We start from the raw sequence: 18736 nt of genomic DNA on the forward strand, positions 1-18736 counted from the left end.
CATATACTGTAGTCATTACTCGAATGAGTTAATCCCACGCCGTCGCCGCAAGTGCAACAAAATACGGTAAGCGCAACAAAATACGGTACGGTCAACAGATGGCAGCAGATTTCCATTTGTAGTAGAAGTGTATTCTTTTTAAAATTAGTGTAATGTGCTGGCCTTCTGGTCTTTGTCAAACGGGCTGGCGAATTCTAAAGGAGACGTTAAATGTTCTTTTCAGAAGACCAAAAAGTGAGGCATTAGTCAATTTCAGTGAGTGATAAAAGCATGCCTTAGCATCTTCGCGCTAGCCCGAGACAGAAAGCTGCCAAATGTGCCTGTGGGCTCCCAAGTGCTTAAAAACGTATTTTGTTACCTCTTATTTGTGGAGGAGCAAGAAGCAAGAGTCCAAAATAAACCTCAGTCTTGTGAGCCAGCACATACAGTATTGTCAAATTTGACTATTGATGAATTCTTAATTGTGGAACCCATCCCCCAGTCATTTTCTCCAACACACACCTGTTAGCTGTACATGTGCCAAAGATGTTAAGATATATTTTGGGGGGTAGGTCTTTTGGTGTATTGGCCCAAAAGAATTATGTTTAAGGTCGCCGATTGACATCTCAATACCAAGCACCGAATTTCAAGTGAGTTGGGTAGACAAAAGTAGTGCTTTGCCGCGAAAAGCAATGATAAGCCTTTATGCGAGCGATTATGTGGGTTATTGGTTGCAAATATGCAGTATTCATGACGGGGCTCACTGTATAAATGATGACAGGCGAAGTACTTGTACAAATATTTTAATTGCAAAATGATGTCAATTATTACATTGAATGAAGCACTGAAACAAGCCACTGTTTGACAAAATACCACCAAAAAAATCATTTCTAAATCCCAAAGAAAGACCATTTATTTAACGAGAAAAGGCAAAGGTGGAATATTAAAAAAAGCACGGGAGGCAGGGTATTTACACCATGATAGAGTGTCTAAATCTACAAAACAAGCGTTGTGGGTAGGCCTCATTTGGAAAAGTGGTTAAAAAGAGCAAGTAAGATTGCGCACTTCTTGTTTTGATCAAAAACAAGGCACCAATGTTGGGGATGGTGAAACCGCACTGGCCATCCCATGTCGCGGAGGACAGTTTACACAAGACAGACGTTTTGTTTTGTATGCTGTAGAAATGAAGCAGGAGGACAAACGAGATACATAAAAAGGCGAGCAAAAACTTGCTTGAGAGCGCCCTCTATTGGAAAACGATTGCAATAACAGGCGCATTTAGTGATGGCCGGATGGCAAACTGTTGCGAGTTTTTGTTGACTATCACACAAGTAGCATGACTAGCAGAACATAATGACATTTTTGTCACTATTTTATGGCATTTCTCCACACTAGAAGGATATCAAATAAATGATTAAAACTGCTTTTCGTGTGTGTATAAACTTGTTGCCACTTTCATGACGTCATAGCCAAACGGCATGGATATTTCATTACTATTCCTGAAACCCAAATGCATAGACGTGTTGAACGGGGGTATGATACTACACAAGCAGCACGTGGGGGGGGGGGGTCCTGCATTGGAATGGTGCCATGCAGACATTCAAAGTGCCTGCAGCTGGTTGTGCTTCAGTGTCATCCAATTGAATCAAAAGAGTCTCAGGCTTGATTGCCTGCAAAACCTGAGAAAACTCTTCAGAAAAATACACACATACCTCTATTATATTTAAAAAGAGCTGCACATGGAGCCTTGAAAAAAAAAAGTACTAGCGCTCGTAGCTCACATTGTTAAAGGTAGAGAAAAAATTCAAGACAGGTACCCCTTCATATATAAATTAAACTTTATAAGATATTAAAAGCAACATGTATTATGGCGAGCCTTTGGAGAAACATGCTTACATCACCGTGTGTTTCTCCAGAATTTATTTTTAAATAAATCCTGCCACACTTTGGCTTTGTGACCTTTACTCATTTATCTGTGACTTATGAAAACGTTTCTAAAACACTGCTGATTGGCCTAATTTAACAAGTTGAACTTTGGTCAATCTTATGCATCATTAGGTCCTTCAGATCAGCATTTTTTTTGCACCTAAAGCTTTAAAGTAATTCACCAGAATCATGCAATGCAGTATGTACAACACAGAAAGTATATGATGTCACCAGGTATAGCCTGCTACTGTATGTATGGAGCCAATTTAAAAGAAGCATCAGCTGAGGAATGTGTGCAATGCCCCCCCAATGTCTTTGAAGTTATTGCCATTATTGATCTTTACAGGATATCTTTCCACACATTTACCCCAAGAGTTCCTCTTTTACTTTGACTCCAGACTGAAAAAGTTGAGCAAATGTTATGGAAGCACAGCAATGGTAACGGGAAAAACAAACGGTTAGCAGAACTATGCACAGTATTTACAGCAGGTTCAGAACACTGGACCTTCCTTGGGTGGGGGAGGTTGTATGCCCTAACAAGGTGAGGACGTCACAGATAGAAAGTCTTACAAAAATTCATATTTGACCTCAAAAATCACCCATTTTGCTGCTCGGGATTTTGTGATTGGAGTGACAGGTGTCCTCAAAAAACAAAGTGAAAACTATACGGGTGTCATGGTGAGAGGAATATTTTGGTGGTGAACAAATTGATTTGAAAAATAAATTAAAAAGAAAAAAGTGTGTGTGTGTGTTCTCAAGCAGCAAAGGAATTCTAGTTGCCACATCAGTGGATCTGCCAGACCATAAGGTGGCACTCAAGAAGAGCTGGAAAGCTACGTGGGTTTGGGGGAGTTTAGTGTCTACATGGACTCCCCGACAGAATCATCGTCATCCAGAGATAGGGGCAGGTAGAGGTCCTGTGAACACAACAGATGTTCAAATGGTGTTTTTAAAGAAAACAAAGCGTGTGCAGTTGGTACCTTCTGCTGGGTGCCAAGTGCAGGACTGGTAGGGGTGGAGGTGGGGGAGTGCTTTGAGACCGGGGTGGAAATTTGGCTGCTGGAGCCCGTCCCGTTGGCTAAGAGGGCAAGAGGAAGAGGTTAAAATAAATTTTTAAAAAAGACATTGCATTGATAAGAAGGTTCGGATGCCAAAATACGGACACCTTTGGTTGCTATTGTCCTCCTGTCATGAGCACGGCATATTTATTAAACCCGTTTTCATGCTGCACCGCTCACATTTTATTGAGTTTAAGAGCAAAAACAGTCGTTGCACAAGCATCAAAAGCATTGTTTAATTTTATGCAACAGCATAGATGGGTTTTCTTCCTATCCCACAACTTTACCCTGTGATTTTCATTCCTACAAAAGTTCAGGGGGGGCATTTGTTTGGTTTCAATTGTGTGCACATCCTAGAGAAGCACCAGAGTTGTTCAAGTGCTTTAAAAGGAGCGTTTTGTCTGACTACAAGAGATAAAAAGATTGGGGCAAACTTCCAGCCAGTGAGTGTTTTAAACAACTTGGGACTAAAAGGTGCATTGTTTAAGCTGTGTGCTGCCTTCATTGAAACCACTTGACTAAGTGTGGTATCAAGAAGAAGGCCACCCAAAAGCCATAACACATCCCCAATCAAATCGCTTAAATAAGACCAGGGAATCGTGCCTTCGTCCACACTTATATGGTGTGGCGTGGCTTGGTCACGCAACAAGACGCCTGATGTGAGGGGCGGTGATGCAGCCGCGGTGGTTGGATGCCGCTAAGCTTTCTGAAATGAGATGCAGCATTGTTTCATTGCCTCCTGGATATTATGAAATGTTTAAGCACTTTGTTACAGCTGCCGCTGTTGTGAAAGCGCTATGTAAATCAGCATACATTGTATTAAATACCATAGAAACAAAGAGTGGGAGGCCGTTTATCTTTGGGATCACGGAATGTAATTGAGCATCGTTACGGTAGCTGATCCCATTTCTCTCAATGGGGACAAGACTCTGAGATGGTTTAATCAGCTGCCTTGTTTTGATTCTTTTGATGATTAAGCCGCTCTCTGTATTTGCTTATGGATCATAATGCGGGTTAGACACCAACTACATTACTCGTAATATTGGCGATTAAAAAAAAAAAGGGGGGGGGTTGTAGAGAAGCACAGTTGATCTGATCTTCTGGATTTTCTCATAAGTCAATTTGCCAAATTGAGAGCTTACTTGATTCAGCAGGGGACTTGCAGCGTTTGACCGATCCGGGACTCTTGATCAAACTACGATGAGCTTTCTGATTCTTCATCACCCTGCACTCTAAAATAGAAGAGAAAAAAAACTTATTTTTTTTAATACAGCGTTTCACAATGGCTAGCAGAGTTGCTGTCGACAGGATTTTTTTTCATGAATGATGTAAATGTTTCCTTGGGGGTTAAGCGACACACTGTTACCATTTGTTTGACAAACATGTTGCCAGGCAGAATTTCGATTGAACCATTCTCTTGCATCCTAACCTCAAATGCTTTGTGGCTAATAAATCTGAAAATACGACTGAATATTTGACTTTTCATCGTCTAAAAGCGCAAAATGACCTTGGCGCCATGTGATGGCTGCAGAAAAAAAATTAAACACAGCTTCTTGTGTATTTTTATTCACTGGAAAATGTGGAGAGTTGGATATTGCTCAAGGCCACAGATCCCATTTATGGTTGCCGGGTAACCTCTCGGTAAGGGCCGAAAACCATGAAGATAAACCGGCGCTCATCAATGATTGCTTTTTTTGTTTGTTTTTCAGAGAAAAATACTTAGAAACACGTAAATTAAAAAAAAGCATGACAAAATTGTGTCTGAAAATCACGGTGGGCAGCACGAGTTATAGTAGATCCACGAAATAGACCCATGCGCTCCCGTTCCCCGCTCATAGAAGCACACTGCACCATATCGTGAGACAAAAGAGGTGTTCGGCACACCTTCAAAAACCGATCATCCTCGCAAGGCAGCATTCGTGACCCAATGCAACACATGGGCTTGTGTTTATATTCGGAAGCGAAGTGGTTTAAAAGCAACTCGGAGGAAAGAACAAAGACTTGATGGGAGTACGGAGACGCGCGAAGAGGATTGTTAAACGTTTCGCCACGATATCTGTCGCAGCACATCAGCTGGTCTCAGCCCGTCGCCGGGCAGATTAATGGTTCTTTTTCTACCTTTTTCTTATTCCCGCTGCTGCCTGCAGATAAGAAAATCCCTTTCCTGTCCCCTCAATAATCATTGAGCGCCACATGCAATATTAAGCCGATTTAGCAACAATTGAGGCAGTAAAATAACAAAATAGCTCTCGGGAGATTGCTGTACAGCTCTACACTACTGCAACCACAATTAAAAAATGGCTACATGAATATGGCACCTTTTTTTTTAACCGTTTGGGTATGGATTGTCATTAACGCATATGTAAATTACCATTCTCATCCAGAGAGAAGTCATCCTGGGCGTAGCGGAATTTCTCAGGTCCGCATGCAATGAAGACGTCATCGTCCCCAAAGAAGTCTTGAAGGCAAGTAACCTAGAAGGTGAAGAGAAAAAAAATGTGAGCAGGAATACAATCATGAACTGCGATAAAGAAGGAATCTCATAAGAAAGTTGGAGCACTTGGAGGTATTATTATTACCGATATTCAACATGTCAGCCAATTTTAACATTATGCCTTTTTTGGTGGGTACATTTTTATTTGTTGCTGTATTAAGATCATATTTGTGCTTTTTCTATGGTGAAAATTTAATAATTGAATATTCTTAACTGGAATACATAGACACAGGCACTAATGCTATAAACAAAGGCAAATCTTATTACCCCGAGTAGTAGTCAACTGGTTTCAAACAAATGAAAACAGTTTTTCAAGCAGTCTTAGGGATTCTGATGTGAGCCGGTGTGTTGCTTTTGTGTTTTTTCTCGTCCCGTTAACCTGCTTTCAAGCCACATGCACGACACTTCAGGTCACCCCCCCAGTCCCAAATCCCACCACCTCCAAACTCCACCCGTAAATGATCACATTTGAGTTCAGTCGAAATACTCGCCAGTCTTCATCCGACAAACGAATGGCAAACATTCGTTTGTCGGACTGTATAAAATATAAGCAGACCATATTCTGAAGATGTGACGTGATGGATGCCACATTTGGCGATGCATCATGTCACATTTGCTGATACACATCTAAACTATGAGCTGCAGATAATTTGGGAAGGTCCCGCCCGCCCCAGCAGCTGTCCTGGTCAACAAGATCCAAGTGTGGACTGGCGACTTCCTGGCATGGCATCCAACAGCTGTACCCGCCCTCTCAATGGCCTATAGTGCCCCCCTCCCCCGCCAACTGGATTAAAAGGCAGGATGAGCCACACTGATGCGCAGAAATGATGCTTTGACTCAATGGATTAAATGCTAATTAGCTAGCTATGGCAATTTTCACAATGTGTATGTTTTTTTGTTTTTTTTTTTAACCATGAACATCAGCAAAGGGATTAGATGCATGTTACTTTTCATTACTACGGGTGTGGCAAGAAGAGATGGTAGCTTCAGGGAGGCCCCCCCACCCCCGGGCAGATGAAACTGGCCGAAATGGGCCTGCAGGGGAGAGGCTCGAATGTTTTAATAGCTTTAAGAACAGAGCCGATTAAAAGGATAACGTGGTAATCGGAAAGACCGCCACTTTAAACTCTCAGCAGGAATACTCATACACTCAAAAGGCAGTCATGCACTCTGTCCAAGCCAGACTACCTGCCCGGGTTCTGCCCACTTATGGACTCACAAGATCCACCTTTCCAACATCCAATTTGATCACCATACATCCCATCAACAATTGAGATTAAATATGTCACGATATGTTAACCCAAATTGTTCCATTTTCCTTTCCTGAAGGTCTGTCAAAATTGTACTCAATAAGATATACCCCCCCTCCCAAAAAAAAAAAAATAACCCGCCTAACAATGAATACAAATTTCACATTAACTGTACAGTCACTCTTTAAAGGTTCTAGTATTAAACAATGGATTTGAGACTGATCCACGTTGGACCAACTGTATTATTCAGAGCAGTCTACAGTTGATCGAAAAACAATCGCTTGCTCTCGCAATGTCAAAAGTTGATTTGGGAATGACAAGGGAAGCATCGGCTTTCAACATGGGGAGGGGAAAAAAAAAAAAAAATCCAACAGAGTACGGAAGTGAGTGACATGTGACACAACCACAGCACTGCCAGCAGAGCTTGGATATTGAAGACCCATTTTAAGTATTGTGCTTATTTGGAAGAGTTTGTGCGCGACTGGAAAGCAGGGGCTTCTCCTTACAGATCCCACTTAAACGCCCTCCCCCAAACTCTATCCACCCAGACCCATCCGCCCCCCCCCCAATCTCTGCTCGACCAGCTGTCAGGAAAATATGACCTCCCAATGGGGTTGATGTAAGTGTATCCGTCACCAGGAAGACGACAAATTAGGTTTTGCTGATTTGAAGTTGTGAAGAAAAGTAGGTTCCCGGCATAGAACGCCAACAATCCCACCCACCCTTTGGGACTGAGCTATTTGAGAAAGTAGTTCAACGAAAGTCATCCTGAGACGCCACTTGGCGAACAGCATTGGCCACAGCATCTACATTGCATCCCGAGTTCACAAACTTCTGTGACCTACGCATGACCTTGGTGCACCAACAGCACATTGCCATCAACCCTCATCTGAAGCACAGATGACCAATTCCGCCGGAGATATATCTGCACAGTCACGGGGGCCAGCTGGTGTCTGATCTGTTTGCCCCCCCAGACCCCATCCTGGAGGAAGCCACCATCATATTTGTCTGACTGATGTTAGCCAGAGCGTCATTAAAATACGATTCTGCCTCCTCCCCCGAGGTTATGTTTACTAGTTGATGGCGTTAAAATGGCTGCGGCATATATGGGACCACGCCCCTACATAAAGCCAAGCATGTGTGTGTGTGTGTGTGTGTGTGTGTGTGTGTGTGTCAGCGGTCGAGGTTACATCTTCACGTGACCGGGTGAAACGATCAGTGGACAGGTAAAACCCAAACGTAAATCACAAAAGGCCCACTCAGCATATCGCAGCCTTTGTCAAAAAACTGAATTCATCCCGGCAGAGCTTATCGCCATGACAACAGCTTCTGCACTGAGGCCAAGAGCAAGCAGACTGCAAAAGCAGACCATTCTTCCCTCTCAGCAGATGCATTTGGTCGTTAAGACGCCACAAACACATGTTGGAATCCATCTCCCATGCTGCAAATCATTCCCTGTAATTAACTTTTTTTTTTCTTCGACTGCAAGAAAGTCTGCCTTGTGGGACGCATCCTCATGCCATTGTTGCGTGCATGGACAATTAAAAAAAAAAAAAAAGTTGTGTTTAAAGCAGGGTCACAACAAGGGACACAAAGTGCCAAAGAGAAAAGGCACGGTTCACCTTAACTAAACCGATTTCCCAAATTGCATGTGGGATTTAGTAAATGAAAGCCTTTGCATTAATTCATTCAATACAAGCCAGACACTGCAGATGTAATACAAAAAGATCCAGACGATTAGATAAAGACTAATTTAATGCTAAATTTGCTCGACGCGATGCGTTTCAAGGCAATAGGAACAATTAACCGCACAGTCAGGAAAGAAAAAAAAAAGACCCCACACAATTGGCTCAAAAGATGGAAAATTACTGCCGAATGTGTTGGCCACACCCTTTTGGACGCAAGTGAAAAGCAACGGCGCGTCTTTAATGTGTGTACTAAATTTTGTACAAAAACGCCAGCAATCAATCACATATCATAACCTGCATCGATTATCAACTTTCACACCCATGAGACTGCAGGATGTGGTATCCGGCAGACCGGTCCACACCAGCTGGGCTCTCCCTTTGTGCCTGGGATGTGGTTACCTAGCAACCAGACCTAGCAGCTATCGCTATGCAATGGTAGGAGGAGGAGCGGCGCAAAGTCAGGGAGGGGCAGGCACTGCATCAATAACGCTTCTTACCGGATCACCTCAAACGCATCGGTTAGAAAGTCTACCATTGCCGTGTGCAAAGAGAAATTGTGCGGCCATTTTATTTTCAAAATTTCTGTCCTTTGAAATGAGCCTTCGTTTCATCAGATAAACAACTCATCCGAGTCGCGACGCCAATCCACAATTTGGATCCATGACATTTAGTGGTGAAACAAATTCTTAACGCGTGAATGATGCCAAGTGTGCGTGCCCTGCAGTAATTTTTTTGGTGGCATTTTGATGACAACTGCTATATCCAAATATTTGGCACAGCAGTTCTGCAACACCTTGGGGCTAACCGACGGCACCCCGGTGAGGATGCATTCAAATATGATTCCTCCATCTATCATAAGACAGTATCGCCCCTCCAGCAAGGTCTTACGATGCAGAGGAAAAAAAAAAACTGCCTTCTTCCTGTATGCCGATTTCACGCCGCAGAGCCTCCCAAGTGTCCGAGGTTGTACAGTTCAACTATAATCAACCTCTGGTCATCTAGCTTGATGACTGCACAAGTTTGACCAATTATTTGAATGGCCCTTACCCCGCCAAAATTGCAACCCATCAAAGGAGCGCGTCTACCTTAAATGAGGCTCATAATAACGGACAAATCTGTAGACAAGCTTTGAGGCTCAGTTCACGAATTACGTCATCGCACCAAGATCAAAAGGTCGCAAGTGCTTATATTGAGTTGTGAACAAATGAATGCATCAGAAGCGGTACCAAACCATCAAAGCGGACAAGTAAGGTTAAGTACAAAGCATGATTGTGTGCCCTGAGCCGTCAGGTTTATGAGAACAGCTAAGCAATGTGCACAATGACCTTCATTGTCTTGTTCCGCTTTAGTTCACCTGCCTTGCGGTTCAAGTCATGAGCGTCCTTGGTTGTGCGTTTTTTTTTTTTTAGGCCACAGAGCTCGAAAGTCCTGGGAAGTTCTGTCGTTTTCACCCGCCAAGTTCTACAAAAGGACCAAGCCCTGTATTGTACGTGTGCTCAGGTAAGAATGCTACCCCCGTTTTGTGGTTTTATTTGAGTTGAGGTATCAGGATGGTTTTGATAGAGACTGAAAATGTATCCGTCACAGAATAACAGTCATTTCACATGCTCAGATAAATTATTAGTCTTCTAGAAATTATGTAACCCACTAACTCCATGAAGGGTTCGCCAATAAAAAAACAAGGGGAAATGTATTGCACAAAAGTAATAAAAGTCACCGAATAAAATGCGGCGACGAATGCAAATTCGCCACGCTTGCAGCAGCTGCCTAGAAAAATATCATGAGGATAAAGTGGGCGGGGCAACGGCATACCTGCTTGCCATCCAGCGTGTAGATCCTTTTGACCACCCCGCTTTCAAGCTTGATGGCCTCCGTGATGTCGGTGAGCACCTGCTCGAAAGAGTGCGCCGTCTTCTTGTTGAGCAGGACGCGCACGGCCTTGCGCGGTTTGACGCCGCTGCGCATCACCGTCACCAGCTTGGGTCGAACAAAGTCTTTGCTTTGCTCCCTGGGCTCGCTGGCAGCGCGGGCCGCCAACGACTGAATGCTCTTCTGGTTGGCCGAGGCCTTGACATTCACCGACCAGTTGGGGTTGACGTTCTTCGTGTAGTCGACCTTCTTGAAGGAGTTCTCTGAAGCGCAAACGTAGCTCTCCCCTGAGAAGGCAGCACAATACGGTTTGAGGTTAGCGTTTCACCATATTGTGGAAATCGGAGAGTCCCGGTGGTGTCCTCGTACCTCCCACGGAGAAATGTAAGCTTTAAATCCAATTGTAACCTTCCAAGGGAGTTGCAAACCTGATTTTAGTCCAACGAGAGTATTTCTATTCAAGGATGAAGCAAGTCTGAAGACAATTATTCATGAAAAGGGTGAAGTCAACTCCCAAAATTAAATACATTCGCATGATGTTTTATGTGTCCCCACTAGTTTCAACGAGGCATTCTGATCAATATTGTGTTGTTGGACTATGAATTCCGCATCAAAATTCACCTCCTGTTTATCCATCTCATGGGGGCGGCCATTTTATCACATGTGGTCGACAACTTTAAGTACGTTGACGCAATAAAACCCAAAATGTCGAGCTATGAAAGCGCGCGATGCTATTTTAGTAGCGCACAACACCAAGTGTATTTAAATAAACCGGATACTATAGTTTCATTAACTAATAAAAAACTGAGCATGCTATTAAGGTTTGATATGGCAGATATTCTCCTATCCCAGTATGTCCCCAATATAACGCCCATTTTCAGGAAGTAGCCATAACTCTGGTCATGTAGTGTAGCTCATCAAAGGCATGGAGAGTGGGCGAAACAAAAGGCAGCCAGTGAAAGGGGGGGTGGGGGGGGGGTGAGAGAACATTTGGCAAAAAAAACTAAAACAAAAAAAGCACAGAAGGCAACAATTAGACCAAATGTGGGAATATTACAGCGAAGACAAAAAACAGCATGACACAGTGTCCAGGAAATTGAGCAATTAATTCTACCCCACAAGATGAACAATGAACAACTATTCGCATTGCTTCCCGTCCCATTTTTTTTGTTTTAACTCCACTTCTTAGGTACTTATCTATGCGTGTCCAACCAATGTGAAATTAAAATTGTCAAAGAAAATTCCAGACTTACTTTTTGCCACATGTCTCTTCCAGCTAAAAAGGTGCACATTCAAAAACTGACAATGGCACCTCGACTTGTTTGTTAAGGTCAGAAAATAGTCATTCAAACAAGTCAGTTGTTTAAAGTGAGGCATAAAGAACAATCAGGGACAGCAGGACTGAATTTCATCATTAAAAAGGTAACAAAGAATATACATGTGGAGCTTTTTTAACATATTTATTGTCGTCAGCAAACCATAATTTAGCCAATCATCCCACCAGGCTGAACCTTCCATTTATTTATTTATTTTCTCCCGGGCTACACGCACCCTCCGAATCCGACGAGGCCACTGATGTGCATCTTAGCGGCACCGTAAAATAAAACGCGTTAAAAGCTTCACTTTGACGATGGCGCAAAACGCAGTCAATAGAATGCTCGCAAAGAGCGATTTCTACCGCTTGTGGTTGCAAAGGTTAAACCAGTTAAAATGTAATGAAAGGCTCAGGCTGTCCTTTAATGGAGCATTTGTCGCAGACTGAAATGTTGAGTACTCAGGTTCATGCTCGCATCGCTTTAATACTCAAACCACTGAACTGTGAGACAACAGAAAAGTTGAAATGTGGCTCATGTAATTCAAAACTGAGGTGTACAGTAATACGTATAAGTAATAAGTCGACCAATGTTAGGTGAACACCTCTTCAGATTAAAAAGTTAGCTTCTTTAAGACTGAGCTGACAACATTTTTGATTCCTGAGACGCTTTAAATCTCACCGCAAGAGTCCTCAAAGAGAAGTCACAAAATAAATAATGAGCTCACCTTCTTCTAGTTCATCCAGTGCCGAGATCTTACTGGCGCCATCAATGGTGAAGATAAAGCGGACACCCTGAGGCAAGTTGATGTGGTCGGCCAGCGAGCGAGTCAGGTCGGCCAGCAGCGCGTCGAAGGTGCGAAATCTGTCGGCTGCCACGGCGTACACGATGCCCTTGAAGTAGCGGTCTCCGTTGCGGTAGAAGCGCACCTTCTTGGCCTTCTTCTCGTTGCTCAGGGTTTGCAGGGTGCGCGTGCGGTAGAAGCTGCAGTGGGCGCTGTGCGTCGGGCTGGGGAGTCCGTTCAAGCGGCCGCCGCGCGGGGTCCGGGACGCCTTGTCTCGCTCGTCAAAGTGTGCAAAGTCGAGCTCCATGGTGAGCGAGAGTTGGTGTACTTTAGAGAGATGTGCGGTGGGAGGGGGGTGGACCAGCTCCACAGAGTCTACAAAATCGGTTGCAATGAAGTCATGTTAAGCAGCTAGTCAAAAGACCTCATGCAGTGAATTCAGAGATTTGTGGATCAGTCATGTGAATTGCCGAAAACATTCAAAGGTTGATAACATGATGGTGTTAAATTGCAGAGTTTAGCGTCAACTGTTTACATTTCGGTTTTACCATTTTTTTTGGGGGGGGGGGCGGCTTCATTAAAATGGCACCCAGTGACACACTCTAGCATCGGCCAAGTGTCTACGTCCACATCAGTGCTTATCCGGCCCAATTGCAAATCAGTTATAATTCCTCGCTTGAAGCATGTTAGCTCATGAGTACTATTTTTTTTGTCTACGTGAAATTCCAACTCACTTTGACATAGTTCTTTGACACCAGATGAACACTTTTCGCTTTGCCCCGAGCACAAAATCTAATGGTTGGATTGGAATTGGCGTATGCCGAAACGAGAATACGACTAAATAGTGACCTCCGGTGGTACACCCGACCATATGGATAGTCATGTACACCTGGAATTGGACTTTGTAGTCATTGCACCTGCTTCTGCCAGCGGGAAGCCAATCACTGATGGAGATTACAGCTGAGTGGGTTTGAATTGAATTCCGTCAATTATTGGATGATATGTGCTATCAGAAAGCTCTGCGAGTAGATCTCCAAAAGAGACGCATGAATTTCAATGAGGCTGAATGCCTCCTGCCACTTGCGGAAATATGCAAATGATTGTCCATTAGACAATCACCATTCTGCGCTTTGAGATGAAGAGTCCCAACAGTGGAGGGCGGTCCATCTCTTTCAAACTTAAGCACAGTTGCATAACTACACCTACACCTCAACTGCACCGCATTCCGGCTCACATTGGCATGTTCACCAGCCGGCATAAATTTAAGCAGAACACTCCAGAATAAGGACAATGGGATGGTTAAGTGGGAGTGAAAAAAAAATAGGAGTTCTTCGCATTTGTGACAGCTTCCATGCTACAAGAAAGACTTTATTCGAGCTTTTGGAGTCCATCGCATGTGGGGTTAAGGTTAAATGCAAATTCTTCTCCACCAAAGTCAGCCAACCAATGCTTTACATACCTGGTTTGGCCTTTCCTCAAAACAAATGCCAGAGCAGTGGATGAGGCATGAATTGTCCCAAATGTCCTACATGAATTAAATTTAGCTGCAACAAAGGGTTCGAGTCCAACTCCTGATTGATTCATTATCTCCCATCACTTTTGCTTGCCACAATTGAATGTCCCATTTAACCATTAATGATTCATGACGTAGGAACATACCAAAGAGATATGATGGCAAATAAAAGCATTGCTTCCAAGGGACAATCTATCCTATGTCCCTTGGAATTGGCAATTTCCGTTTTATAAATACAAACTAAATCTCACAAGATACAATAATTCTCAGCGTGTAATGCTAACCGCAGTAATCTCATCCATGGCCTTTCAAATGCACAAGGAGCCCTCATCTCAATTTTATAACTGCTTTGGTGACAGGGGTGTGACCAGTGGTGCGCCTAAGATGACAAAGAGCAGGTTCCAAGGCCATCTGCTGCTCCAAAAATGACCCTTCCCCTTCAGAGCACTAAGTGGAAGGACAGTCCATTGTCTGCGTCCAAGCCGGTTCCTTCATTTTAGGCTGACATCACCTACAATACCGCATGCTACTGAGGATAGCCACGCAAGTCCTAAGAGTACATTTCTAGCAATAAAACATTGATTTTTATCACTCCAATTCGCATTCTCACAAGATTACCGTCGCGGTATTCGGGTTAATTGATGAAATTGCAAACGAGAATGCCAGATTGGAGGGGCGGGGTAGCCATGCATTTTGCATTTTTTTGTGGGGCTGGTTACTGACCGGTGACTTCAAACTCAGGATGTGACACTGCCTCCGCACACAAAATATCATCTAGATGAGCACGCAAAAGGGTAACCACAAAGTTCAATTAATTGACGCCGCATTTCCTGATAAAGAGGACTGGCACGTGGCATCGGCTGACGCCAGTTTTGCTTTCTTTTGTATGTCTTAATAAGCAACTCTCACATGCATAACTTTGAAAATAACTCAAACGCTATCTTGTAAAGTCTATTTAAAAAAAATAAATTTCTGCTTTCTGCATGAAAACGCACCCGCAACCGCACCTCGGAGACGACTTACCTGCGTGGGTGCTTGTAGCAGTGAACGGAGAGTGTGCTCAAGTGGGAGTGTGTCGGAGCGGGTGCGTGTGTAAGCGCGTGAGTCAATGCTGCAGGGGGGAAAAAAACTCCACGCCGCCTCTGCTCGCCTTTGTCTGCCAGCCGCTGCCTGCCTGCCTCACCGGTAGAGCCGCTGGGTCCTAGCGCCGGCACAGTGGACACGCCCACTTTGATCAGTAATATTGGTGCCAGAAAAAAAGTGGGTCATTCGGTTCTAAGTCAGATTAGATGGAAACTCTCTCTCTCTCTCTCTTTTGGAAACATGAAGATCACTTTTTACGTGCTGCCAGGAACGGTGCTGTTGATGGGTAATCAAAAACAACAAATCCGTCCCCCCCAGTGGGTTGGCGTCCTGGGAAAGAGCCACATTTTCAGTTTGATCTTAAAACATAAGGTGCATTAGTGTGCATTGTACATTAAGCAACTTAAATGTACACCCGGGAGCACTTGGGGGGAATTAGGAGCTTTGCTCAAGGGCACAGGAACTTCGAGTCCGGAATTAGCTATGACAGCCGGGGGAGTTGAAAGGTGTAAAGTACATTCTTAGCCCCTGATTTATGTCTGCCTGTGGTGGAAATATGAAGTCGGTTCTGTCTGAGGCCTTAAAGAGAGGATCGGAGTTCGACGGTGAATGGACATCAGTAATGTATATGCATGAATGCTGCATGGGATACACATTGAGACCGTTATGGTAAAGGCTGAGGCAACTTTTCAACAAAAAACTTTTGTCAAATGGAGGCAAAGGTGAGCTGGAAAACTACAGGGGAACCATATGATACTCCCAACAGGCCGACAACATCCGCGGACAAAGCCCAACTATCCAAACAATGTGAAGAAAAGGAACTCCCCTGTCGGAAACTTCAACTAAGACAGATGACGTCTTTTGTGACTCCATTTTGTGGGCCATAGTGCAAATGTATAATGTTTCTTTAGAGCAAACTGTTCCTATTAACTTAGGGACCCTTGTTGTCTGAAAACGCCACCTCACATGATGCTACAAAGCTATTCCACACCAACGCACCAATGAATAATATCGCAGTTTTGGATACAAAGTGCGTCTTCATCGCTTAATCTGTCCAAGCATCACTTTTAAACTCAGCTGTTACCAAATCGTGGCGCCTCGCCTTTGCATGTCAGGCATAGCTCTAATGCACTGTGATGGGCTCCTTCAGTGCGGCCCCGCCCCGCCCGACTGCCTGCAGTGTGAACAGAGGGGCCTGTAACACGCTGTCAATACAGGGCAAGATGGAGCGGCAGGGTGGGCGGCAGGGGGAGGCAGCAGATTTGGATTTTCCGCTCTCAGCTGGATTCCTTGTGAACCCATGAACGCAAGTGTACACGAAGGATACAGGATCCAAATCTTCCATTTCCTGTCCCTACCATGAAATTAGCATTAAAATACTAAAGTGGAAATGGGAACACACTGCCTGACTTGGCTGGACCGGGAAAAAAAAATAGGAGCTGCTTTTCTGAAAAAGATAAAGAACCAAAGCCAAAACTGGATCATGGTGGTTGGCAGCATCATTTTTTTTTCTTGGGGTGCTGTTTTTCTTTCGTTGGACATGGGGCCTCAGATAAGGCGGAAGGAATCATAAACAGTTTGAAAAAGCAGTCAGTTACCACAAAACCTTCAGAGCGCTTCTAAAAGCCTCCCAGAACACTGTCACACAATAACACTGTAATGGATGGATGGATGGATGGATGGACAAAGGCTGCAGAACAGTGTACAAATTTTGTGAGTGCACAGTCCCGAACGAAATGTCTGCCTCTGATCAAACTGAGCAAAACAACAAGTCATAAAATTAAAATCACAGCGAGAGGTGAGGAACATGCGGTTGAGTTCGAGGCTCATCTCCAAAAGTTGTAAAGCGATACTCAAAACGGAACCATTCCCAATCCCATTTGACTGAAAAACAAAACGAACACAGCCTGCTTGGGTTTGTGTATCGCACATGACGACGACGACGACGAGTTGGTGACTTCAGCCCTGCTGGAGGCCACGAGGAGCCTGAAGGAGGCCGACTGAAATGAGACGCATAAGTGGCTCACAGCTGGTGTCTGCAGAATGAGGTGGAGAAGGGCCTGCCGGCTAGGGGGGGGCAGGGTCTTCTGGAAGTGGCAGTGTTAGCGAGGTCGCAACCATGGCAATGGATGGAGGAAGAAGTAAACAGATGTCCACAAGCTGGCAAAACAAGTAGTGGGCGGTGAGAGGACACTGGGAGCCAGTTGGACATCCTGGGACACAAGTAGGCCCCCGTTTACACCTGCTACGTCTCTCGTGTTAGATAGGGAGTGTAAAAGTGCATTTCGACAAAACTGAATGTCACAGAAAACTGTGATTCAGCAGTGGCGGCGCTAGAGTTTGTGTGACGCAAGACTCCACGATGAATACAAGAAATGTGTTTGCACGTTTTTGGTCATGGTACCAAACCAATACGTCTCACTCCCAATTGCTGTCCTGTATTTGTTCCCCAGCCTTTCGTGCACGTCATGAAATGATGCGACAATGATGATAATGCGCTGGGAAAGCTTCCATCTCAGCAGTCCCAACACATTTCATCATCGTCTCCCTTAAAGCCCCACTTCAGCGTTTTTGCGGAGTCACCGCTGCAGTCTCCAGGAAACAAACCAAAGCAGCAGATTGCCGAATCGGCACGAAGGGCAGGAAGGACACCGAGTCGTTGTGGCGTCCATCAACACTCGCCGTTGGCGTGACCTTGAGTAAGGCACTCGAAAGCCAGATGCTGTTAGGCTCGCTTACACGCAGGCGCCGGCTTCAAAATACTCGCACGGAAACAGACAAACACACTTGTGACAAAGCTAATGTTTTCGCAGAGTGACATCCCGGTTGACTGAAAGCTAAATGCGTTGAACTCTCCCAAATTGTCATTCTTATTTATCGACATTCTACTTGTGTTTCAATTTTGTTCATTGACATTCACAAGTCGCCGAGAAATTAAGGTTAATTTGATCAAAATGGGCGTAGCATTGTGGGCTAGCGGTTAGTTAGCATGCCTGCGTCACAGTTTCGCGGTTCATGTTTTCTCTTTAAAGACATCGTGTTTAGAACACTAGTGCTCAACAACAACAAAATGCATGTTGTATTTGCTATATGTGGACCAGAATCTTAATATTGGTATAGATTGTCCACCAAAATGAAACTAAAGCCCCTTTTTAGTAAGAAACAGGAAGTAGACAGTGATGGTCTGATACACTGATGTGGTCCATATCGTTCAACGTTAACAAATGTGTGGATGGGAATTCCGGGATTCCCACCAGTTTTTAATGACTTTTGTCATCGGTGAAGCAATTTTTGCATAACCCTGCTCACGAAAAATAAATAAACGACAACAAATGACATCACGAAGAACTGAAGTGGATTTCTAGTAAATGAAGAGATGAGCCCGTTAGACCTGCGCCGTAAAGCTAGCAGTAAATACAGCCTCATCATTTACCACGCAAGATTATTCACAGCCGGAAAAGCCTCGAGAGGATTATTGGGAGCCTGATCAGCGGTAGGAAAAGCAGCAAAAGATAGAAGGCAACAAAAGGATGAGATCATGTGATGAGTAGTTTATTAGGAAGTGTCCCGTGAACCATTGGCAGCGTCATCCACACTGCTGCTGAATCACTCGCGCGTCTCAACCTCTTTCTTTGTTTATACGTCTTCGCCATTGTTCTCCATCATTTCGAGAATGCCCATGAGTCACTCCTCCTGCATGTGGGAGGCTTTAGAATATGGCGGATGGATAAGCGCTAACAGGAGGATTGTACCATAGGTGGTTGTCTTGGTGGATAAGT

The 18736-nt window shown here is 44.2% G+C and overlaps 1 protein-coding gene across 1 annotated transcript; it reads right to left on the reverse strand.

The window, feature by feature from the left end:
* Positions 1 to 766: 766 nt before the first annotated feature.
* On the reverse strand, positions 767 to 15062 carry LOC127588140 (neuronal migration protein doublecortin-like). The gene is made up of 7 exons (XM_052046729.1): positions 14898 to 15062; positions 12305 to 12736; positions 10208 to 10551; positions 5335 to 5437; positions 4106 to 4195; positions 2886 to 2983; positions 767 to 2822 (listed from the first exon to the last, which is right to left on the reverse strand). The coding sequence occupies exons 2-7, from the start codon at positions 12666 to 12668 to the stop codon at positions 2766 to 2768; spliced, it is 1056 nt and encodes a 351-aa protein (XP_051902689.1). The 5' UTR covers positions 12669 to 12736; positions 14898 to 15062; the 3' UTR covers positions 767 to 2765.
* Between the last annotated feature and the right edge of the window lie 3674 nt (positions 15063 to 18736).

Source organism: Hippocampus zosterae, chromosome 16 (assembly GCF_025434085.1).
Source record: "Hippocampus zosterae strain Florida chromosome 16, ASM2543408v3, whole genome shotgun sequence".
Lineage (NCBI taxonomy): Eukaryota > Metazoa > Chordata > Actinopteri > Syngnathiformes > Syngnathidae > Hippocampus > Hippocampus zosterae.